The following is a 24,689-nucleotide window of genomic DNA, read 5'->3' as shown; positions in this document are numbered from 1 at the left end:
CGCAGAAATGATAGCAGTGCAAAGCACAAGTCTCAGAACTCTGCTTTAGTGGGTCAGCTGCCAAGAATTACTGCATGTGAATGGTACTTTAAAGCTGTCTTTGCTTCCCATTAGAGACTTGACTTCCAATCGAAAAATCATGCATAGGGAATTTGCTAGAACTTTGAATTAATTTGAATTAATATGCACATGAGCAAGACAGTTAAAGTCACCTCCTCTTTGATACTGCAGATTCCTAAGCCTCAGATGTGTATGCAAAATACACTGCAGCAATTATGAACATTTAAAGTAGTGAGCATATTTTAACAAATAAATTCCGAGGGCTTGGTTCTGCTGCTTTTAAAATGAGCAGCAATCTTTGTGGTAAACTTAACAGGACTAGATCAGACCCTATGACTGCAAAAAAATGCATTTTTATAGAAACCAAAGTTACTTAAAATGTCTGTATTAAACCATTTCCATTGAGAAAGTACTTTTAGTCTGGAAATATGTACAATTTTCTCTAAATAGTATGTTTTAAGATCTTTCCTCTCTATTGCACAATATATGTGCAAAATAAGTGCAATATGTAATATTTGTATAATTGTAATTACACATCATAATAATTGTTTCATGCTCATATAATGTATAATAAATATAACAATTACCTGAAAAAGTAATAGTTATGGGAACTGACATAATTCCACTAACATAAAAATTAATTTCCCATTGTTTTCAGTGGAACTGTATTTCACCTAACTGATTGGCTCATCTTACAAAAACAGGAGACAATGATGCCTGGTTCACAGACCTGCAAACCAGACTTGCACAGTGATTTTCTCTGTGAACTTGGCAAGTGCTTTCACTGTGAGTATAGTCAAAAAAGTACATGTAATTTAAGAACTTCACTATCCTTCTACATGAAAAAAAACAAACCTGCTTTTTAAATTTTTTTAATGAGTATTTTTCCTGCTGGTTTATCTTATCAGTATGACACCATTAATGCAGTTATGAAAGAGTAAGCTTCCTGGCCATTGCATCATTGGAAAAATTATTAATTGTACTTCCTGAATTTCTATTAATTTTTATATTTTAGTCAGCAATAGTAACTTTTAAGATTAAATAGGCAAGGCTGGCAACTAGTAAATAAATAGACCTTTATTGAAGTTGCAAAACACATGTAATATAAAAATCAGAGAAGGCACCATTGCTGTTTTTCCAGTCACCTGGAATCTTCTTTCAGTTTCACTGCTTGTGAAGGGAAAGCAACACTGAATTGCAAAAGACTGGGTGAAGTTTACATGTAATATCTAAAAATACCTCAGAAATAATTTACCTGTCAGTACTGATTACACCAAAAAAAAGCAGAAAAAGCATTTTGCATGCAGTTGTTTTCCCAGAACACATGGAAAGAACATGTATGCTCAGAGCTGCTTTTGTGTAGCCAGTGGGACCTGGGTGATTGCAGGCCCTCCATCACCCTGCACTCTGGTCAAGCAGAAATCTCAGCTGCTTTTGAGAGGGGCAGCCCCACCGTGCCCTCTGCCTCAGACTTTGCTCATGGTGTACCTGCAGTCATGTTCTTGATTCTATGTGTAAGCCAGATGATGAGGCTTGAATAAAAAACTTCTGCTGTGTATTATCTTGTTTTTGCCAGAGGTATTTTGGAAAGATTGTTCCATGGACACTAAACTGGAGTCCAAGTAAGAGGTCTGATGCTCCACAGTGTCATCTGTAGCTTGAAAACAACTATTGCATGGGGCTAGGTTTTATTGCCATTGAAGTAATTGGTGTCTCAACATTTTTAGTTGTGTTCCTATATTAATGTTTATGGCACAATTGCCAACTGACTGTGAAATTCAACTCACAGTTGAATTTCCCCAGTTACTGTTCCTGACCACCATTAAGATTTCAGATTTCTGCAGAGTGGCCATTACTGAAAATTCATAGTTCTCTGCTCATTATTCAAAAGAGTAGCCTTGCTTTCTGTAGTATTTTATATAACACAATGGCGTATTATAAATTAATTTCCTTGCCTTGTTAAAATCTATTGCATACAAAGGAATTATACCCAAGATGAATGTACTCCTATGCTACCAAAACACATTTAAATCTGGTAGCCAGTAATTGTTTCATATAACAAAAAATATCAGTCTTTGTTAGAACCAAGACATTTTAGGACACTGTGACTTGGTAGCTTCTGCAAAACAAGAGTTACCTGAGGAGAATTTTTTCTGTGCTAGTAGAAATGATACTGTGTCACAACTCTAAGTTCAGGAAGTATATCTTTTCAATGTAACTCTTAAAACAACTATACACCTCTATCAAATGTAGGATTCTACTGTTGGATTTTGCTTCCATGATCATATAAACAGTAGGACCTGTGATTCTCTCAAAAGAAATGCAGAGTTTAACTACACATGCATCTTAGTGGAGACAAGAGACCCAAATGTGACAAAAAGGAAATTGCTCTCATCTTACAGAGTTTGATTAAAGCTTTAGGCATAGAGCTTTTAAAATGACAAATGCTCAATGAAATAATACTATGCCTTTATACTCCAGAGCACTATTAATCTGAGGTTTCAGGACTTTAAGAAATGTTAATTAACTAGTTACCATTCATGTAAAGTGTTAGCATTGTGGTCGTTTTGTGGGCTGATAACTGAAGCTTGGAAATATTAGATTCTTCTGAAAGGATGAGGCTGTGGCTCTCTTCCCGGTGTGTTCCCTGTCTGCTTACAGAGATGATAACTGCTTATGCAGTAGTGATCTCCATGGATCTTCCATGAAGTTAGCCCAAAAGGAGTAGGAACAATTTTGGGAGAGACTGAACAACTTCAGTTGTGCCCAAAGCAGGATGTTAATGCAGCCTGAAGCTTTTTGTTGGACACTTGGGAGCTGAAATATGATAGCTAAGAATCTAGGCACTGTTGTTAGGGATTTAGGGGGGGGGAGGAATCAAACTATTGAGACTTGAGTTTTTTACATGTATTAAAAATAATAATAATTTGGTGCTTTGGACAGATCTCGTATTTTAAAGGTGATATTTTAAAAAAATGTTATTAACAGACTGCCCAGTGAAACTACTGAATGTCCCGTTCCTTGCAGTGGGTGCAGAGATGGGGCCAGCCCAGGCAGCGCTCAAAATCGCTGCCTCTGTATATCACATTTTTTTACCCGAACGATTATGTTTGTGTGATACGATTACGAGAAGAGTTTGGAACTAAGTAGTAACCATTTTGCAGTTCCCCGGCAGGGTCTGGGCAAGTCCCTAGGACCGCACGCAGACCGCGAATACTCGGGGCAGTGTTGCCATCTGTTGGTAACTGCTCAGCAAAGCTGCAGAGGAACTCGGAGCCGGTGGACTAAGCTGCCTCACTGTCTTCCTGAAGATCATGACAATTTTCTGCTTCCCAGAGGCTGCGTTTCCTTGGCAGGGCGTTTGCTGCTTTACTGGGGAGCTGCTGGAGGGGACACGGGGCATTTGGCCCAGGTTGTTCAAACTCTGCTACATTTGAAGCTACTACCCAGAGCAAAGTCTGCGAGGACCAGGCAGGTCTGTAGCAGGAATATTTAAGAATCCCTCCCACCCCTCTAAGGGGGAAAGAAAAGGGAGTGGAATCTGCAAAATTGGTCTATATGAGTTATAAAACCTGTAAAACCTGTGACAGATAAAAAGCATATTAAAAATACATTGTTTGCCTATCTTGAATCTAATCAGTGGGAATACTTTTTAGTACAAAAGATAGAGCTCAAGACCTGGAAGCAGGAGTGTGGAGTTGCAGTTCCAGTGACTCATTCAGAAACCCTCAGAGACCCATGTAGAGGGTCACAGTTGGGCAGCATGGCCAAACTGAGATGCTCTGCCACAAGTTTCAGGATTGTCAAGCACCTGTACAGTGGATTCCAGATCTGGTACCTCTGCACAAGATCCATCAATATTGATGTCTCCTAAATATGCGCATCTCAAATTTTCTTTTAAATCTAATGAACCAAAAGTCTTTGTGAGAATTATATGAAGCAAATTATTACTACAACCAAACAATTAATACATAGAGAAATTAATTCCAATAGACAAGATCTAAAACATAGGAAGAATTAGCAGTGGGAGCATTAAACAAAGTAATCACCATCTTCTGTAATTGCTGTCCTGACCATCAAGAAAGACTTAAAAAATATTCTGAAAATACACCCCAGGAACAAAAACGACAGGGCAGAAAAAAACATCAGTATAATGGAGATACTAATTTTACAATAGATTGACATTTTCCATGCACATACTACCTCGTGGCCCAAAGGAAATGGTAACTGCAGTTTACTCCACTGTTGCAGATTCCAGATATCCTTTTTTTTTTTCTCTCAAATTGTTTAACTGATTTACCTAGTAAAGTTAAATTCAGAGCAGTTTCTTCCTGTCTATCCTTAGCATGAAGTTTGCTCTCTCTGTGCCAGAGCTGAAGAAGAGTTTTTATCTGACTATCACAGTCTGAATAAAAAGATCACCTCTCCTTGCAAGCCATCCCTTTCTCAAAAATATAGGGCACTTAAATTTATTAGAAATACTTTAAAATGTAGGTATAGACAATCAGCTCAAGTATTTCAGAATTAGTGCACTGACACAGTCAGTCCTGATCTCAGATTGCTATGTGCTTTTCTCCTGAAGCCTGCTTCAATTCTCTGTACTGAGTGTGTGATCATGTTTCTCCCACTGCTAAAACTAAAAGTTGATGGCTGTGAAGCACTCTGCAAATCTAGCTCCTTTTTTGTAATTGAAACCTGGGACTGTATTTGAAAATCTGCTCCCATTTCTTATTATCAGTCCTCAGAAGAATCCATTCTACTACTTTCTCTGTGGCCACTCAAGTATTTTGTTTTATTAGTGGAAAATGAAAGCAGGATTCAAGACTGTAGTTTTGTTTGCTTTCATATAATAAAATAACTTGGTACAATGGACTGAAGTGGAAGTGGAATTATATATGAATTTTTTTTCTCATGCCAGAAAATTTCAATTAGGGGAAATTAGCCACTTGGTTCTTTCTGATAAATTAATCATAGAGATTATCTATTAAACGTGCCACTTAACCTTTCTGGCATAAGTGCCTGAGGCAGTAGTATTTAGGCTCTACACATTAATTTGGAAATATTAATTTCCATGCAGCTGTCTTCCAAAAGGGAATTTTCACTTGTCTTTTTCATAAGTAGGTCATTGTACAGCTGTTGTTAATGGAGACTGGCATTTGTAAAATGGTAAATCTACCATTGTACCCTATAGGTCACAAAATTGATGTCCATCAATTACAGAGTATCCTTTATTAAAATGCCCTTTCTCAGCCTCAAAGGGTATAATCCCTTGCTATGATAGCCTTTGGTCTTTTTGGAATGGGAAGGTGTTTCAGCCAGATATTTTACAAGAGCTGAAGCACCACTGTGTTCCCACTATCTGTCTTCCATTAGTTTAAGGTTTTACCTTGACTCTTCATTATTGCTTCCATCTACATTAGAGCTGCCTTAACATTAATCTTGAGGGAAATTAGTATGACAGCTATCAGCTGTCAAAGAACCAGCTGTCAACTGCTGAACCTCCTAGGTCCAAATCCTCCTTCTACCCTCTACACCAGAATCAATTGGTCTTTTCAGTTTAGACAAGGCCTTACTGTCCCTGTAGTGGTCAGCTGTTACACAGCTTATAAAGAGACAATCCACCTCCTGGAACAGCTACAGACCTTATCCTGTGGTCTTTAGAGATTAGAATTAGGACCCTGGCCTGGGTATCTTTCTCATATGTCATAAAATTTGCATAGTCTGCTGCAGGAAGTTTAAACTTGAGAACTCTGTGAGGTGTGTATGCCTTGTATTCTAGGGAAAGGGAAGAGGAAGTAAGAAAGGAGTTCTGAGAAAATGTGAATGGCAGATACTTTATAAACTTTGAGGTAAATGAAATGAGAGAGAACATCTCAAAATCTTAGAATGAAGTATTACAAAAGGAAGTAAATTGAATTGACGTGATGTGAGCAGCAAGCACATTAGTTATGGGTGACAAAATTAGTGTTTCAAAAAGAGGAACTGGTAGCAAGACACTGATGTTACAGTCACAGTTTGTCCATACTGTAAACTAGAATGAATACATTATTGATTACCTAAGCCTATACATTTTTGCACAGATACAATTAAGTATGAGAAGAATGCTTGTAGATTTGGGATGTGAAGCCAAGAAAATCCTGCTGGCTTTCAGTCTGGGTCAGATAAACTTGTAGATCCTCAAGGTTTAAGAACTTGAGGATTTTGAGACAACTCAAGTAGTGCAAGGACCATGATAAAAAAAGAAAGTGAAGGGGAAACAAAATTCAAGAGAGCTGTGTTGAAACTTGGACTGAGGTACTTGAACTGTGGTGGGGCAGTTGTGCTGCTTAAGGACATAGGATTAAAATTTCATAAGAAAAGGGAAAGCACAATTACGAGTCACAATTGCTGTGTGATAAGAGCAGTAAGAAGCTACAGAGCGGTACTGTGGCTAGGTAGTTCAGAAAGGAAGTGGAAAAGTGAGGTGGCCAGGAATGAGAACTAGTAATGAATGAGGATTTAAGAAAGGAACGGTTGAAAGACATTTTAGCAGGTCTAGTAGCAAGAGGGAGTGAAATCCTGAATGTGAAGAGAATAACCTCAGAAACTGCCCAAGTTTTACAGGGAAAGGCAGGACAGGGGAATTTTCAATTTTAGAATAAAAAAGGCAGAAAAGTAGACACAAAACTGAGATATCATCACTAGTTTAAGAAACAACAGGATAGCTGGGAGAACCTGCAAGAGATGTGAATGTAAATTTGTATACATGGCAGGCCTTTGTCTTGTAGCTAATCAGTAGGAAGAGATAAAGATGCGCTGAGAACTATGACTACTTCTGACATCAGGAGAGAAACTCATTAAAAATATATTTAAGGGATCCCTGGATTTGATAGGGATGTGGTAAGACAACTTTAATGAAATCCCATTTGCCCTGATTTGAGAAAAATCAAACAGGTGAGTCAGGAGCATTTCATGGCTGATTATCAAATGCTATCAGTAAGACATTTTTAAAAGGGTATTTGTTCTTGCCCTGTGACTAATAGGAAGTATTTATTAGGCCAAAGAACTTTACATCCTGGTTTACCATGTGACTATGAACAGGACTCTAGGATTATTGAGGGTTTTATCCTAAAGACTTTGAAAAGGAAGGAAAATGTGTAAAGTTTACATGGTGTTATACATGATGACCCAAGTCGCTTCTTAAAGACTTACTGGACCCTTGTGTTCTTCTTTGTGGGATCAACTCCATAGTTTCATTTTTACTTGTGATTTTATTTCCCTTCCTTACATGAAGGCATGCAGGGGACCACAGGCACTGATGGATGGTCAGGTAGATTAAGCAGCATGAGAGAAGCAGCTTTGCTTTGGAGAAACTGCCCAAGGGATGGCAGTGGCCTCCAAAAATGTTAAAAAGTGTATAAAGTGATTAAGATTTATTTTACCGAAGAAAATGGCTTTGACCTATAAACAGTTAAGTCTGAAAAAGCAAACTTTAGAAACAGGCAAGCGTGAGGTAAAGAAGCATCTTTTTTAGAAAGTTTATTAGCACTACACCTTAATATAATCAAGGATCAATTGAGAATGTTTTTCGTGAGCAGCAAGGAAAAAATGGTGATTCCAGTGCTTAAGACCTGGGCTGCGAGCTCAGTGATCGGAGCCACGTCCGCGCTCGGTGACTCTGGTTTAGGCCCGGATCCATAAGGGGGCTTAGGTGCTTAAAATATTGCTTCCCTGGATTTATTCACCTAAGCCGCAGAGTGCAACCTCTGGAATTTGACAAGCTCCTTTGCACGCCCACGCCTGAACAACTTTCTGCTTTCTGCCCGGCCCTTTCCGCGCTGCCCGCCCGGGCCTGCCCGGCGCTGCGGCCTGCGAGCCGGCCCCGCGGGCGGCCGGATGGTGCCGGCGGGCAGCCCTGCGGGGGGTCAGACGTCCGGGGCAGGTTTCGGGGGCCCCGGTGCCAGCCTGGGGTCACCAGAGCCGCATCCCCGCCTGCTGCCGGCGCCGCAGAGCGAGCGGGCATCGCGGCTCCCCGCGCCCGCCGCAGCCGGGCAGCACCGCGCCCTGGGGGCGACCCGGGATAAAAACAACCCCGAGACGTCATTTTTAACCTGGCCAAGTCCTCGTGCATCTACGCGAGCAGCGGCCCTGAAGCAGCTGCGGCTTTTGCCCGCGGGCTGGCGGGACGACAGGCCACGCTCCCCGCGCTGCCCCGCAACAGGTGCCCCGCACGGGCTGAGCCGGGGCGGGCTGCGCGGCACCCAGGGAGCAGCCCGAGCCCGAGGCGGGCGGGCAGCCCCGGCCCCGCCGGCTGCCCCAGCAGCGCCGGCCGCAGCGCCCGTCCCGCCCCGCGGGCCCCGCCACCAGGGAGTCCCCGCGCCCGGCGGGGCGGCCCGCAGAGGGGAGGGGGCCGGGGCGGGGCCGGCGGCAGAAGGCCGAGCTCGCTGCTATAAAACCGGAGGCGGAGGCGGAGGAGCTCCCGCCGTGCTCGCTTCCGCGCCAGCCCCGCACGCCTCCGCTCTGCCTGGCCGCTAACATGGCGCTCTCCGGAGACCCCCATTTTAAGAAGCTCGTGGAGTGGCACAAGGCGAACTCTGCCAAGCTCGTCCTGCGGCAGCTGTTCGAGGCCGACAAGGATCGGTTCCAGAAGTTCAGGTGAGGCTGGGCGGCCCCCGCGGGGGAGCGGGGCAGCAGCCGCCCTGGCCCTTCCCCGCGGCCGCCGGGCCCGCCGGCTGCCGGGCGGTGGTGCGTGCGGGGCCCGGGGCCGTGTGGGGCTGGCGCCCTCCTGCCCTTCCTCAGGTGGGCGCTGCGGGAGCCACGGGGCCTCGCCGCGGGCGGGAGGGAGGGATGCGCCCGGCCGGCGCTGGGGCGGGAGCGGAGCCCGGCGGGAGGACACCGCCCACCGGCGGCCGCTCGGCTCCCGCGGGCCCGGGCGGGCGGCTGCCGCTGGCCGGGCCGCAGCGGCCGCTCGGAGGCAGAGCCCGAGCTGGGCACGTCCCCCGGGGCGGGGGGGCCCCGCCGGCACCCCCAGCAGGGCGGGCGTGCGGGCTTGTCCTTGAGTCATCCTTGCGGCGGGGTACGTGCCGGGAAGCACAGCGCCGGGCTGCGGCTGGCGCAGCGGCATTGTGGGTCCGGCGTGGCTCAGGCGTTCGTACCGTGTGCTTAGTCATGATCGGCTCCGTGATAAGATCCCCAGGAGCCGCCGTCCATCCCCGTGCCTCTACCTGTCAGTCCTGTGGCGCTGCCCACCCTGCCCTGCAGCGGGGAAGGGGGCACCTTCAGCAGCTCCAGCCCTCCCTGCCTCCTGCTACAGAAAATGCAACAACATTTTTTTCTAGGGAAGGAAGTAAAACGTGGGAGCAGTATAATCGTGTTCAGTGGTTTCAGCCTGTGAAGTGAGACTAGTGCTTTCTGTGCACTGTAGACTGCTGAGAAGCCATGTGTGTAGTTACCTTGTTGGGCTGTACCAGCGATCTGAAAAGCCTGGTGCTATGTAGATGCATCACTGACTTGAGTTTTACAGGGAGCCTGGTAATACAGGTACAGTGAGCTTCTCTTCCCTGGTGTTGAGATAAGACTTGTTGCACACATCAAGCTTTTCGTTAACATCCTAGGTAAAGTGACTTTTCTTTCCTCTTGAAGTCATTAGATATTTATAGTAATGAAATACTGTCTATGAGGCCCTGCATACTAGCATGCAAGAGTTAAAATGCTGTTTGCATTGATAGAAAAATTGTGCTCGATCTTTGCAGTGTTGACTTCATCTGGCTTTTCTAAAACAAGATTTTCAATATTATCTTAAACAAATCTACCAGCTCTTCTCCCATAGAACTAGCTTAAAAAAATCACGGTATAATCAAGAAGTTTCTCAGGGAGTCCTTTCCTGAATGGCTTCAGCAAGTACCCTTTTGGGGGTAACACTGCATTTTAATCTCATTTGCTATCACTTTAATGTTAACCAAGGTACTTTAACTACAAAAATATACACTCTCAATCTCAAATATTTTGTGTTTAATTGCTTTTGTGAATGTGTAATATATTGAAGACTTTTAGAACTGTTATACTGTCACTGTGCAATTAACCAAAGAGAAGATACTTGACAATGTTGTTTCAGGCACACATACTAATCTCTTAACACATTTTCTCCATCCTGAAAGTAGACAAGTGTTTCTCCTAGAATGTATTTGTCTGATTTTTTGTGAAACATTCTTTACCAAGTTTGTGTCTCAAATAGCTGCCGAACTTAATGTCCTTATCTGCTGCCCATAAGGATAGGAAACAGTTGAAGTGTTTTAAGTTTACTTAATGTATCTTCCTCCTCTCTTTCAATTATTTAAGTTCTGTTTCCTGGTAAACTTACACATTCTGGACTATCAGGAGAACTTTCTCATAGCAAAATAGTATTTTAGAACTGACAGTCTGGGTTAGTTTGACAGATCTGCTTGTACACTTCTTGCTGATTTACACTTGATGAGTTTCATCAGCAGGGTGGTGGTAGTTAACATGTGTTGAAAGCCTAAGCAGTCTGGAGGTTTGGCCACAAGATCCTCTCTATATATTTACCTCTCTCCACATGTGTAATTAATCTCTGTGAGTTTTCAGTTAGTTCCGTTAGGTATATAAAAAATCATTGACTATCTCTCTTCCTTTAGAAGGAAAAGCAAAACTTATACCCATATAAAAGTGCTTCCTGATACTAGTCTGGAGAAATTTCAGACTGGTGTGAGTAACTTATCTCTGAGCACAGGTATCTATTTACTGTTATTATAATAACCATACATGTACTGTGTCCTACAAAATACAGATAGAAGATCCTTCTTCATTTTGTTCTTTCTTAATTCGTCAGAATTTGTGGATTCTGTTCTGATTAGGAGTGTAGTCACTGCCTACATTCCTGCCAGTTGGCTTGTCCATTATGAAGGAACAGACACGGCCTCCAAACTGAGTGGAAAGCATACCACCAGGGAATCTCCTTTTATTGGTTGCATACAGCTTTTTTTTTTTTTTTTTTTTTTTTTTTAGATGGAAGGTAAAAATCATTCTGAGATGCAAGTGAGCTTCCAGTTTAAAGGCTGCATCACTTATATGTGGATGTGACTTACGTGACAAGTCCCTTGTTCCACCTGGGTAGTGCTGCCATTAGCTGCTGCATTGCAGAATGGGTAGTGTAGCAGAATGCAACTGAGCTTCAGGGTTTAGGGCTTCTGTTTAAATAGAGGGTGGATCTCTTGGTGTAAGGGTTTAAGATAATAGAACATTGCACGCTGCGTGTTCCACCTTGTGTCTGTGGAAGTTAGATCTGGTAGCCTTTGCTTGCTTTTCTTTGCATGGAATGTCTTGGCATGACATCTTTCTGCAATCTCTTTGAATGAGTAGTGATTTCAATCCAGCCAGAATTTGAGGAGATACTTTGTCTTCTGGGCCTAGAGAGATTGACTTTTATTTCTGTAAGTAATGTAACAGTGTATGGTAGAAATAAGGCATGTGTCAGATAAAGATGGTAAGGTTTTAATGTTCATCGAGTAGAACACAGGGAAAGACTATCTTTCTATATTAAACTGTAGTATGAGAATTAATTTTTCTAAACTGAAGAAACATTAGTATACTAGTGGCCTTGCTGTATCACTAGTAAAAATGTGTTCAAATCTGAGACCTGTCTGTGAATAAGTCACATGTTATCTCAAACAGAAAGTTGTGGAGGATTTGTTCTTATTTTTCTTCTGTACTGAATCAATAAATAACAAATTTGGCAGGTGAGAGGTGACAGTTGTTACCTGAATTATCCATATTCCAGGTATCCTTGTGCTGGATGGTCAAGGTGTCAGGATTAATGTTTGTAGCCCACTGATGAGAAGGGTGATTTACTGTATTGATAGTACTTTCCCTACTTGCCTTTTATTCTCACCTATAAAGAAACACCCTTCTAAGATTGTGTTTGAAGACACTTTCCTTATTCAGTGTCTCTTATATTTTAAGACCAGAAAAAAGGATGTGTTAAGTGTGGTTTTTCCTCAGGTTAATGAAGCCACCCAAATGTCTAGGCCTTGCTGATTATTACTGTTGTTGCAACTTCAGCTCTGTTCTTCCTTTCCAGGATCTTGTCTGCTCTGTCACGTTGTGTCTATTTGGAATAGCAATTATGCCATGGTTTGTCCCTGTGAAGACTCTGGCATACATGGTCACTAAAATAACAGTGCATATTTCTGTGCTCAAGTATTGGGAAAGAAAAAGCGGGGAAGATAATGAACATTGCAAAAATACTGAATTTAGATGCATGCAATTTCCTGTGGCTTGTGGGTGTGGAGCAGAAGTGAGTGCAAGATATCAAAGGCCTTCTGTGCTTTTATAGAAGGCCTAGTCAATTACTTGCAGGACTTTGGTTCTTCACTTTAGAGTAAAGGTGTGTATTTTGCTGTAAATTACTGTGAAGAGGAAAAGGGTGGAAAATGGCTGTAAAGGACTGGTGGGACTGCAGAACTTGTCGTATAGATTACAAGCTAGTAAACACAAACAGGCTCACTTGTTTTCTATTGGACTACCATTTCTGTGTTTCATCTCGAATGTAAACCTGCAAGTCAAGTATTAAGCTATATTTTTTAGATGAGGTAAATAGTTTGGAGACTTCCACCTAGTCAGTGAGGACAGTGAGAATACACCATGCATGATTGGGGTTTAATTCTCCATAGTAGTTGACAGAATGTCTCTGTACATAAAGATGTACAGAACTTTAAATCAAACTTGTTCATGTCTCTGTGTAAAAGAATGACTATATTTGTTGAAAGGATCTGTAGGAATAATTTAATTTTTTAGCAGCAGAAGAATGTGCTAAGCTTTTTTTACCTATGATATATTAGGAAAAAACTAATTATTGCTAGAGAATGCTAGTGGCTCAGTAAAAACAATGCAGTTGTCCAACTGTGTGCTAAATATACTTGATTGTTTTTGGACTTTCACAAGGAGAAAGTGGGCACTATAATTTAGCTTGTTGAAAACTGTGGTCTTCAATTAAAACAACACACTAATAAGACATTGTATGAAACTTATGAGACCCTCAGGTCATCTGTATTAACTTAGTATAATTAAGTTTCCAATTATTTTGTAATCTGTAGAGGAGTTCCCTTGTCTTGCTTAAAGCAGTCACTCTTCAGGAATAGGCAATTAAACTACTTGTTTATTTTGACAGCTTGAATCTGAATACTGATCATGGTGATATCTTACTGGATTATTCAAAGAACCTTGTTACAGAAGAAGTGATGAAAATGCTAATGGAACTGGTAACTCTTTAAAATGTTGAATTACTAAACCAAATAGTTTGGTTTTTTAAAGTCTAAGTTTTGCCTGCAACTGATTTTAGCATTGATTATATATGTTTAGCTTTGAATTGGAGACCATTAAAGTTGTTAAATGCATCTGTTTACAAACATTGGCACTTTCCAGACTTGCATTGACCTTTAGCCCCAAGGTACAAGACCATTTTTTCATGTGAAATTGTTTCTTGTTCTCACTGAAAAGATCTTTGCCTGTGTAACAGACCAGCTGGTATATAGCACTGTTACTGAGGTCTGCAGTGAAATGAGAGATTTGTATGAAATTGCATGAGAAGGTGATGTCTTATGTGCCTGCAAATGAAACAGAACGTCACATGTTTGTGTCACTAACTTCAATTTAGTGTGGTGTCCATATTTACAACTCTTCCTTAGCGACTGGTTCAGCCAAAGGCTTAGACCAGATGGGACACATACTACTTGTGCTACTCTTCAGCTTAGAAAAAATAAATTTGAAGCTGTTACAAAGAAGAATTGAAGAGTCCTGTAGCAGTGTGCCAGGACTTGTTGTGTCTTGGTCACTCAGCATGTCACTGTGTAACCTCTTAAAGAAATAAACAGCCTGCATAAAAATACTTGCTTTAAAGTGAAAGAATCAATTTTTAAGCTAGAATCTAGTGGGTCTTTCAATCTAATATAATTTTTTTTCACTGTCTTGTGTTAAATGTTCATACTCTTTAATGTAGTTGCACCTTTGTAGACCATGTTGACTTCTTACTATTTTTAAGAAGAATCTATTTTTACATTTCTCAGGCAAAGTCAAGGGGTGTAGAAAGTGCCAGAGAGCGCATGTTCAGTGGAGAGAAGATCAACTTCACTGAGGTGAGGCTATTTCTGTCCATTGCTCTTACACCTTAGTTGTGCCTTTAAGTTATGGATGTTCATGCATCTGTGTAAGAAAAGTCTTGAAAAAACGTAGACTAGTGGCTATTCTGAAGTTATGAGTGGTTGTAGTGTTTGCTTCACTAGTTATGTGAGAAATTATTACAGCTCTCATAAAGACAGAAGAAAATGTGTGAATAATGCTATTCAATCCTCCCTTCAACAGCTTCACTTTTTTAGATATTTTGGTGTATATTTTTTCTTGTTTTCTTCCCTCTTTTGTAGAGAGGAAGATGAGTTAGATCTTGTAAAGGGCGTGGAGCAGAGTATTGCATTCCAGGTATCCCTTACATGCTTTTGCCTAATATCTGTGTTCATAAAGCTTAGTAAACCATGTACAAAGTTTTAGTGAGGACTGTGTAAGACTTTCTGCTTTGAGTTGTTCATATTTATCTTTGGGTATGTTTAACAGTGGAGACTATAAGCGATCTTGGGAAATTAGTCAGTTAGTAGGAGGATGAGCATCTTCCTCTTCTTGTGGACCTGAAGATTGTAATTATGGTTAAATCTTCACTAAAACATACAGAAAACCAACTGTACCTTTGTTCTGAAAATAAAAATAGGATGAAAACTGGAAGCTTAATAGTATAGTGTGATTTATTAGTCTGTCTAAAATATTAAAGGCTATTTATAATTTACATTTGATGTAAATTCACAGATATCAATATTTCCTTTGACTTTTTTATTTAGCTGTTGCACGAGCGCTGTTTTCTTAAAATAACTCAGCAGTTGGACGTTGTATTGTTTGCAAATCTTTTATGTTTTATAAAAGCACAGAAACAGATCAAGCTTCACTGTAGAAATGGTTTCTCTCCCTTCTGTATTAATGCATTCAATTCACAGATGTAACTCTAGCTAGTGAAAAAAGGAAGCAGGAAAAGAGGGTGGTAAGTCTTAAGTCTGCCTGGAGGATTGGTTTCTCAGATATTGCCTCTAACTAGCCTCATTTAACACCAATTATTACAGGGGAAGCCCATCTCTGACTATATATTATGGAGTTACTCTTTATTTTCTGCAAGAGCAAATGTAGTGACTGAAGTCTTCAGAAGGATGCAGTTTTCACAGAAAGTACTTACACAATATTAAGCTGTGTTTGACTTACGCTGCTAGCTCCCTGTTTTGCTATCAATGTAGCAACTTCATGTAGCTATTACCTGCGTGATGAGTCTAGAAACATCTTTTTTGTAATCAGGCTGTTCCTTGTTTACAGTCAAAAGTTAACTTGGAATTAGATTTGGTTTGTTAAATTTTTTATGGCTTCTTTATGAAGAATATCAAATCAAGTTTTGCCTCTGGAACATGAGCATGTGGACAATGTAAAAATGTCATGAGACCTTAAAAACAGAATTCAGTCAAACTGAATAAACCTAAAGCAGTAAGACAGAAGGGAGCTGCTTAATGGCAAGAACTGGCTTGTCCACTATTCTTGTTCTGATTTAAAACATTTTTAGCCATTTGTCTTAAGTATTTAAGGCTTGTTTGTATTTAGTGCTCTAGGCGTTGGCTGCATGGTGTGTGTTAATGTGGAAATTCTTTATAGTGCACCCAAGCATGTCATTGCCAGGTGCTTGTCCCAGATGAGTTAAAACTTGCAGCTTCATGTCACACAAAGGCAGTGTATTACAAGGTAACTCATCTGACCATTCATGGGGACAGTCTTCATAGCCTACCTGGGACTTAGAAAATACTTCTATTGAACAGTAGACATCAGCTCAAGTATGACAGCTTCTCTTGATCAAGACAGTTTTCTTCAAGCCTGATAGTAAGCAGTAGCTCCCAAATAATAGCATCCCATGGCTGAATGTTGCAGAGAATTTGCCCATGTTCACTCCAAATTTAAGTGGGTACACTTTGATAATTAGGAACTGAAAGAACTTTTTCATATTCCAAGACAGTAACCATAAATTCAATGACTTTTGGATTAGCATTTGCTATTTAAATCATAACTTGACTGTTCATATTGTCTGTGGTGTCTTTGTCTCACAATGCCTCTCATTGTAGTGAGGAACAATGAGGCAGAGCAGACTAATTTTTTAATTTGTTCATTAGTATTGACTAATTCCTCCATTCTGGAGTAAAGCTGTTAAGCTCCTGAACAAGCGAGTCACAGGCCAGATTTTAGCACTTTGACTTGTGTAGAACTGAAGAATTAGTATAACACAGTGTGTGCTAACTTATTTTTTTTCTCATAGCTCAGCTACCACCTACATACCTGGTGTGCAAGTATTCAGGGAACATCCAGTTGTGGGCAGGGAATAACGTTGCTATTATAGTTCTTCTTTGGTCAACTGTTTAAGTATATGTTTGTCTCATGCTATATTAAATATACTACTCAGGATAATTGAGCAATTTTTGGAGAAAATAATTTTGGCTGCTTGTTACCAATATTTCAGTATTGTCATTAGTAGGAAACCACTTGTATATCTGAAGCATGCCAAAATCAAAATCACAGAGTACTGCGTATTGCTAAATTCAAAACCTTAATTATTAAATGCTTTTCAAGGGATTTTGTGCTTGATTTTCAAGGTAAACAAATAAGCTATTTATTGACTTACATATTAAATGCTTTTGGAAGTGTCCTGCACTGATTCCCTTTTGCCCCTTGTTTCAGAACCGAGCTGTGCTTCATATTGCCCTGAGAAATCGATCCAATGTACCAATACTTGTCGATGGGAAGGATGTTGTTCCAGAAGTAAACAAAGTGTTGGACAAAATGAAACACTTCTGCCAGGTATAAAGTGCCCCTACAGCTTATTTTGGATACATTTTTTTCTATACCCAGGCAGGTTCTTGCAGGTGCTTTGTGACACATTGATTGTAGGTTGGTTCACGTGAATTATTGTGCCTTTGTTTGAGGTTTATAATGATCTGGCTCAAGCATGGACTTGGAGCTGGTTTTAGCATGATTCACTCTTCTCTCTGTTCCCAGCTGGGTTTTTCTTTAATGGACTTTTTAGATCTTGCTCTTTTAGCAGCAATCTTGCATTTACTTCAAGTCTTGTAAATCATTAAGTACTGTCCTTTTTTCCTTGCTAATGTTTCATCTACTTTGTTATCAAGTAGAAACTGCCTCTTAGAATTTTTGTAAAAGCAAGAGAGAGGTAGAAGCTCTTGGCTTAATTGCAGTTTGATTATGCTCTACTTAAACTGTTCTAAAGATCTTCTGGTTTTAGGTCAGATTCCTTTATGATTCTATCCTGTTTGCAGCTTTAGCAGCATGAAAGTTTGTTTCCCAATTAAATACAGCAGTTAACCATTATCTTCAAACATCATTAATTGTTCTTTGATTCTCTGCATCTCTAAATATAGGCATATTTCAGATCAGTTGAGGAAATGCTCTGAAGAACCTCACAAAACACAGTAACAAAGTCAAATTTATGTGTAATAAAACTAATCAGAACAAACTCACCAAATAGTTTTAGTGCATTTTAAATGTGGCTGTGAGGAACTGGACCTGCTTGATTGCTATTGTGTGTCCTACCCAGGTGGTAGTGGCCGGTATTCCTAACAACTCATACTTGTTAACCTATATAAAATGGTCTGGTCATGTCTGGTTCCTAATGGATAAATGCCAAAATCACAATAACTGACACTAATTGGTCTGCATTTGATAGTTTCTTCAGAGATTGTAAGAATTGAACAGCTACAAAAAAGTTAGTGCTCTGGAACCCCTGTAGAGTTTTCAGTTGGTTAAGTTTTTCATAGTGTAAAATGAGTTTTCACTGGTGCCACCCTCTTTATTGGTAGATGACTTTAATCATCAGAGCCTATGAATATCACTTGCCACACACATGTATCTTCCGTGCTAAATCAAAATGTTAAGCAGTTACTTTGGCAAGATTAACAAAGATAATTGGGATTTTAAAACTATGGCAACATCATCTACAGGCTACAGGAATGGTGTATACTAAAAATAGATTTTCCATTTGGAAAAATAAAAAGCTCTAAGTTAAACATAAGCAGGGAAAGAGCAGCACTATCAGCACAACCAGGTGATTTATTGTAGAAAAATTGCTTTAGAGTTGAGGAATGTATGTAGAAGTGTACATGATACTAGAAATACTCCTTTTATGATTGAAGCAAATTTAATATGTAGATGGTACTTAATGAACAAAATTCAATGCAGTGTTTTGGTATTAATGATTGTACTTTTGTCAATAACTGTTAAGAGAGCAAGAACAGGGCAGAAACCTATACAACCTGCTGTTAAGGTGAAGCCCAGAAATCAATCTTAATGCAAAACATATGCAATAGAAAAGCTTTTAGAATGTTTGGTTTGTCAAGAAATAATCTATCTCCATGGTTTTATTAATATATATGTCTTCCAGTTTAGTTAGCAAAGTTGATTCTAATTAAAAGACACTTAAATAACCCCTTCAAACAGTTGTTGCAAATAGCTGAATGCCCAAGTTTTTTCATTTTTAGCTAGATTTCTTTTGCCTTTGCCAACATTCCACTGTTAATGCTATAGCAGCCCACACAGGAGGAAAGTTTCATCTGGCAGTTTGATTTTTAAGTATTTGTATTAGACTTCTAACACTTTAGTTGTCATTTAGACATAACCAATTGTCTAATTAATGATAGTTGTCTAGTAGTTTGAGTGTAGGCTTTAAAGTCTAGAAGTTTGAAAGTTGTCTTTGGAGACTTCTAGTCACAATACCTGAAGACACATCCTCTTCCCAGTGCTAGAATTACTAACTTTAGTGTAAGTATAAAATAGTAATGGCAGTATTTGGTTTTTTTTGCCACAGAGGGTCCGTGGTGGTGAATGGAAAGGCTACACTGGAAAGGCAATCACTGATGTGGTCAATATCGGGATTGGTGGCTCTGACTTGGTAAGCTCCCAACTTGTATACATCTTCCACATCTTTTTGTGTTTCTACATGCTTGCAATGGAGGTAAAATCTAATTGTTGCTTCTGTCCAGGGCCCTCTGATGGTAACTGAAGCCCTGAAACCATATTCCAAGGGAGGCCCTCGTGTTTGGTTTGTATCCAACATTGATGGTACACATATAGCCAAAACCCTCGCTGAGCTGAAGCCAGACACTACACTCTTCATCATTGCATCAAAGGTATGTCTGATACAAGCACTGAGGTGTGACTGTAACTGTGAAGGATTCAGCTAGAGGCATGTCCACAGGAAGATCTAGACCAGGGAATTCTAGTGTGTATTATTTCTGAAAAGGCCTGTAGGCCTGTTGTGATTAGTCCAAAACTTGCAGTACAGGCTTGTGTTGCTACTGCAATACTTAGGGATCCAGGAATTAAGTGTGGAAAATGACTTAAGCAAGACACATGAGCAATTTCATGTTGTACAAAGTGTAGTTCTCAGCCAACACAAATTCAAGCTTTATTAATGAAACTATTTTACTGTACTTCTCTGTAGGTGGAATGTAGGATCCTATGTAGTTATTTCTTTGAAATTTAAGATCTTGTTGTCTTCATTCCTTAACTTGTATTTAAGGTTACTTTTGGTCCTTTATCTTAAGCCCAATGTTACTTGTCAAGTGCTTGGCTTTTTTGCATTAATATTTTCCATTGATGAATAGCATGTCGTTTGAGAATTTTTATTCTGGTTTAGGGTAGTAACCAAATGTCTCCACCAAAATAACTTAAATGCTCTGTTCCTTGAGCACTATAAATACAAAGCTTCTTTGCTTAAGAAGAGGTAAAGTTAGTCTGCAAGTAGTTTCTACCTTAATATTAAGTCTTGCCATGCTATTAACTTATTCTGTAAACGTAATTGCTAGGTGCCATATTCCTTTGAGGAATGCTTCTGTCTTGGCAGGGGAAACTGATGAAGACAAACTTCATAGTTACATAACTTGAGTCATCTTCATCTGTCAAGTGCAGTAGAACCTTTTTCTACAGAATCTGCAACAAATGGGCATGTGTAATGCTGGCCATGCTCTGTGGTGGTGCTCATTATCTTATCTTGGCAGAACGGCAGCTGAGCTACAACTTATGGAACAATAAGCAAACTTCACAAAGTAATACTTTGAATAAATGAGTTCAAGGATCACGGTTCAAAGGCTTAGAAAAGACTGCCAGACTGAAAGAGTAGCACTTCAATTTCTGTTTGCCAGACTGTAGTTAGATAATTGGATATATTTGGAAGAGGATGAATGGGATTTTTTTTTTCCGTAACAGGCTTGTATTTCTTAATTAAATATTTCTGGAGATGGATGAGAGTAGGTTGAATCTAGTGTTCACCCTTAAAGCTAAATTTTGATGGTTGGATAAATCAGAATGGTTGTAGATGCTTGCAAAACTGCATGACTGAACTTCTGTGCACACTTCATGAAGCAGGAAAATAATTTCCTTGAATCAGCAAAACAAAGTCATGGCAAGAGTCTTAGCAGAAATGGATGTTCCTACATGAAAAAGCAGGAATTGAAGAACAAGAGGACAGTCCAGCTAGGTTACCCTGTTTTGATGCTGAATTGGTTGCTTTTTAGTTGAAGGGCAGCACTTCATATTTAGTGAAAGACTGAGGTAGAAATTCTCTATTTCAAGGTTTTACATAACAGATTGGGAGACAGAAAGTAGGAAATAGGGGACAGTTTCTTCAGTTCCAGATATATGCTAGTTTTGAACTACATAGGTAAATCTAGCAACACCAGTGTTTCCTGGAGTGGTAAGCTTTATTTCTTCTGAAGTTTGACAGTAGCTGTCTCTTACGACCATCTAGAATCACTCTGCTCTGATTATCTGCAACGTAGGATGTTTTAGCAGCCAGAATGCTTCTCAGTTAAGTTCAGTGTTTTACACACTTCCCTGTTTTCTGATGTGCAGACTTTCACCACTCAAGAAACCATCACCAACGCAGAAACGGCTAAAGAGTGGTTCTTGCATGCTGCTAAAGATGTAAGTCTAAGGTTACGTAACAGAATGCAACAGCTTTTTGTTGTACAGTTTGTGTGCTGCCCCAACTGTGCTGCTGTATAGCTCAGCAAATATTCTACATATAATGTTTCAATGCTTCATGGTTACAGACAGGCTGTTATGTCCAATTGAAGTGATAAAACTATTATTTTTTTCTTTATATATAGGTGTCTTCCATTTTTCCCCAAAATCCTTCCTGTTAAGTAATAGACTGTAGCATTTGCCTTAGAGGTAGTTAATAATTTGGTGGAACCACTAATACAATAATCCAAGAATATGGTGTCTATGTGACATTAGCTTGCAATTCTTGGCAAATTATGAAAAACTAGAAATGAAGCTAGGGTTGGAGTGATATACTGACATTTCTATGGCAGATGGCTGTGCTATGAATAGAAACCTTGTATTTGGCTCATTCTTTCTTATTTCTAGCCTTTAAAAGAAAAAAGCAGATATTGCCTGCTCAGATAATGAAGATAGTCTTTAACCTGTTCCAGTCATGGTACTTTGTTTGAAACCTGGGCTTTGAAATTCTTGGTTGCACTGTTTCAGACAGCTCATTTTTGTTCACCAGAACACTTACTGAGAGACCAAAGTCTAAATCTCAAGCTTAAGATTTATCAGTAATTCCAGCTGTCTTGATCTTTTTGCCCTAGCTGGAAGGGTAGTGTGTGTACAACAAACTCCATCTGCTCTGAAGTGGTGTTAGTGATGTTCCTAACTGGTAACATTCTATAAGGAAGTAATGGCTGCTCCAAGTGGTGACTGCTTCCACATTCATGGGGTGAATATCAGAATGATACCTTCAGACAGACATGCTGCCAAATCCCACACTGAAAGTGCATGAGATGATTTCAAGTTGATAACATAAAAATGTCAGTAGTATTTCATTTAAATGTAAATGGTAGCAGATCAGATTTATGATCAGAAATAAACATAATTAGCATTCTAGATCTAACAATGTTTATTTTTTATTAAGGCTTCAGCTGTGGCCAAGCATTTTGTTGCCTTGTCTACCAATGGTGTAAGTTTTAAAAAATGTTTTATTTTTTCTGTGTACCTTTAACATGGCCTTATTTTAAAATCCAGTAAGAAAGCCTGTCTTTTAAGACATCATTACTTGAATGCCAATATTTTAGCTTTCCTCTCGAAAATATATTTTCTTCTACTGAAAAACAACTAAAACACCTCTAGAGTAATGAACCGAGCAAGGTTTTACTTTTAATATACATTTCTGCGTTTTCTGCTAAAGCCTTAAATCTGAAATCAAGATTTGTTGAAATTACTGCCCTGTTACTAGCATTACCTGTAATTGCTTAGGTGTGTGTGAATGCACAAATATTACTCTTCTAGACTTCTTAAGTAAGTGCTGAAGTGATGCAGATAGTTTGTGTGAATAATCTGTAGCATATGATGAGCCTAGTGTGCCCTGATGTTGTATTTCATGCAAAAGTATGAAATAGAAGGACCAATAGCAATTAGAAGACTACAACAATTGAGGGGCTTTCAGGTATTGGTCCTTTCTTCCATTACGGTGCTGTTAAATGTAAACAATGTCAGTCCAACTCTTACCTAGATTGCCACTTACATGAATCAGAAAATGAGTTTATGTCATGGATTTTATTTGAGACTACTGAATAGTCATAGTTAGCTTTAGTAATGAAGTTATTTTTCTGTTGGATGCTGTGTATTTTTAAAATAGAGGGATGTACCTGGCAGTTGTGTATTAAAGAAGTACCCAACTTTTGCATTTTTTTGCTAGACATAAAGCTTTTCAGGAATGCTGATTTTGCTTATAGTGTTCTTACGTGCTTTTCTTATTCTAGCCTAAAGTCAAAGACTTTGGAATTGATCCAGAGAACATGTTTGAGTTCTGGGATGTAAGTAAATGTCTAATGTTATATAATAGATATTAACTGTTAGAATAATCTAACTTGCTTCAGAAAATGCTAACTAGATGTCAGGAAAATGGTAAAACACCTAAATTATAGCAGTCATATTCTCTCTTCTGAAACATCTGAAAACTTGTAACTAACAGCAAATTGGGAATGTCAGGCAAGCAAAACAGTCTTGGCTCTTGACTCTTCTGTTAAAATTCTGGAGTCAAAGATCTCAAGAGGAGCCTTGTATGTTCTTCACTCTCATTAGCTGTTGGGTAACAGGAGATAAAGTCTTGGCTTATTTATCTGTGTAAGTAGTTATTATAAGCTGTGACATTTGACTGTTGGGTTCTACTGTATATAATCTAGGCCTGTAAAGGTCAAACATTAGAAAGGGGAACCTGATTTGATATCTTGTAGCAGATGCATATTTTAAGTATACTGCCCTTAGTCTTGGCCCTTATAGTTAAAGAAATACAGCTTGGCTCATGTCTCACTATGTCTTACAAACTAGATTTTAAAGCTGCTGTTTCAAAATTATCTAGAGTGTTACCTTTCTCTAGATAGTGTCAATCTTGTAGAAGCAGGCTTTATCTACAGAGTAGTGATATTAGGAAAGCAGTTAATACAATATGCAAATTTAATATTTGGAAGTGAACTGGAATAAGGCAGGGATCTGCTTCAACAGATGTTATGTAAATCAGACAAGGTAACCTTAGAGTCTCAAAATGTGTACTTACGGATTCAGTAGAGGACTACTATAAGGTGCAGGTTCCATAGTGCCATGTAGTGTGTAGTGAATTGTAGTCAGAAAGGAGGTTGATTTGGCTAAAATGAGTCTGAAGACATGCTGCTGTTTCCTTATAGTTTGAATAAGTTTGAGTTTTAAAGCCTTGCACTTTCACTGTCTAAACCAATCTCTTGTTTTCAGTGGGTTGGTGGCCGCTACTCTCTGTGGTCTGCCATCGGTCTCTCCATTGCGCTCCACATTGGTATGTATTCCTGGGATGTAACAATGCCAAGAATTAGTCTGTTTGCTTCAGCAGAATCCTTATGGAATGCATTAATGATAGCAAGTGGATTGTGGATCAGATTTGGGGCAAATCTTTTACCCAGCTTACTCTGAGTGGTTGGATATTTGTGCTGAAAACAATCTGTAATGCAATGGAAATGTTGAGATTTTAGTACTGTAAATGCTGTTTTGGAAACCACCCAGACTTAGATACAAATAGTCAAATTGCATCTCCTTAGCCACTAGCCTTGCCAGAAGTGTCAGCTTTATGTAAAGCCATGTCAGTGTTGGAAACTAGAGCTTGTAACTGCTCTTCCTGAACTATTTGAGGAGGGTATTTAGTTTCTCTAAGTACATACACACTAAGCATCAAAATCCTATGTCTCCAGTGCAACACAGGAGCTCTATTTAGCGCTGCTCATTACTTCTCCCATAACATCCTTTTGCCCCTAGTACTTGTTTTAGGCTATAGGGCCTGATGATACAGGAATAAATTGATCCCCACCTACTGGTATTATGTGGTAGCTAGCATTGACACTTCTGATGCAGATACCAAATGCAGGTGGGAAGTAGACAGTGAATGTGAAGGAGCTCTAGGAACTGCCATTTCCTGGTGAGGAATTTTCCTCGTCACTTCTTCCAGAAAGTCAGAAACAATAGTGTAATTT

General features: G+C 39.7%; 1 protein-coding gene across 2 annotated transcripts in view; it reads left to right on the top strand.

The window, feature by feature from the left end:
* The window catches only part of GPI (glucose-6-phosphate isomerase), a 41,084-nt gene that overhangs the window by 10,089 nt on the left and 6,306 nt on the right, over window positions 1-24,689 (top strand). Inside the window, exons 1-10 of one of the 2 annotated variants that reach the window (XM_051629617.1) lie at window positions 8,445-8,694; window positions 13,223-13,313; window positions 14,118-14,186; window positions 16,858-16,977; window positions 18,998-19,081; window positions 19,173-19,319; window positions 21,043-21,114; window positions 22,109-22,153; window positions 22,956-23,009; window positions 23,941-24,001. In XM_051629617.1, the coding sequence (XP_051485577.1) occupies window positions 8,576-8,694; window positions 13,223-13,313; window positions 14,118-14,186; window positions 16,858-16,977; window positions 18,998-19,081; window positions 19,173-19,319; window positions 21,043-21,114; window positions 22,109-22,153; window positions 22,956-23,009; window positions 23,941-24,001 (862 nt within the window). In that variant the 5' untranslated portion in view covers window positions 8,445-8,575. Of the gene's footprint in view, window positions 1-8,444; window positions 8,695-13,222; window positions 13,314-14,117; window positions 14,187-16,857; window positions 16,978-18,997; window positions 19,082-19,172; window positions 19,320-21,042; window positions 21,115-22,108; window positions 22,154-22,955; window positions 23,010-23,940; window positions 24,002-24,689 lie in introns of those variants that run through there. The other variant, XM_051629618.1, reaches the window with a different exon arrangement.

The sequence above is a fragment of the Apus apus genome, chromosome 11, assembly GCF_020740795.1.
Source record: "Apus apus isolate bApuApu2 chromosome 11, bApuApu2.pri.cur, whole genome shotgun sequence".
Classification (NCBI taxonomy): domain Eukaryota; kingdom Metazoa; phylum Chordata; class Aves; order Apodiformes; family Apodidae; genus Apus; species Apus apus.
Note: the sequence above shows the minus strand (reverse complement) of the source record. Positions and strands in the feature narration are given on the sequence as shown.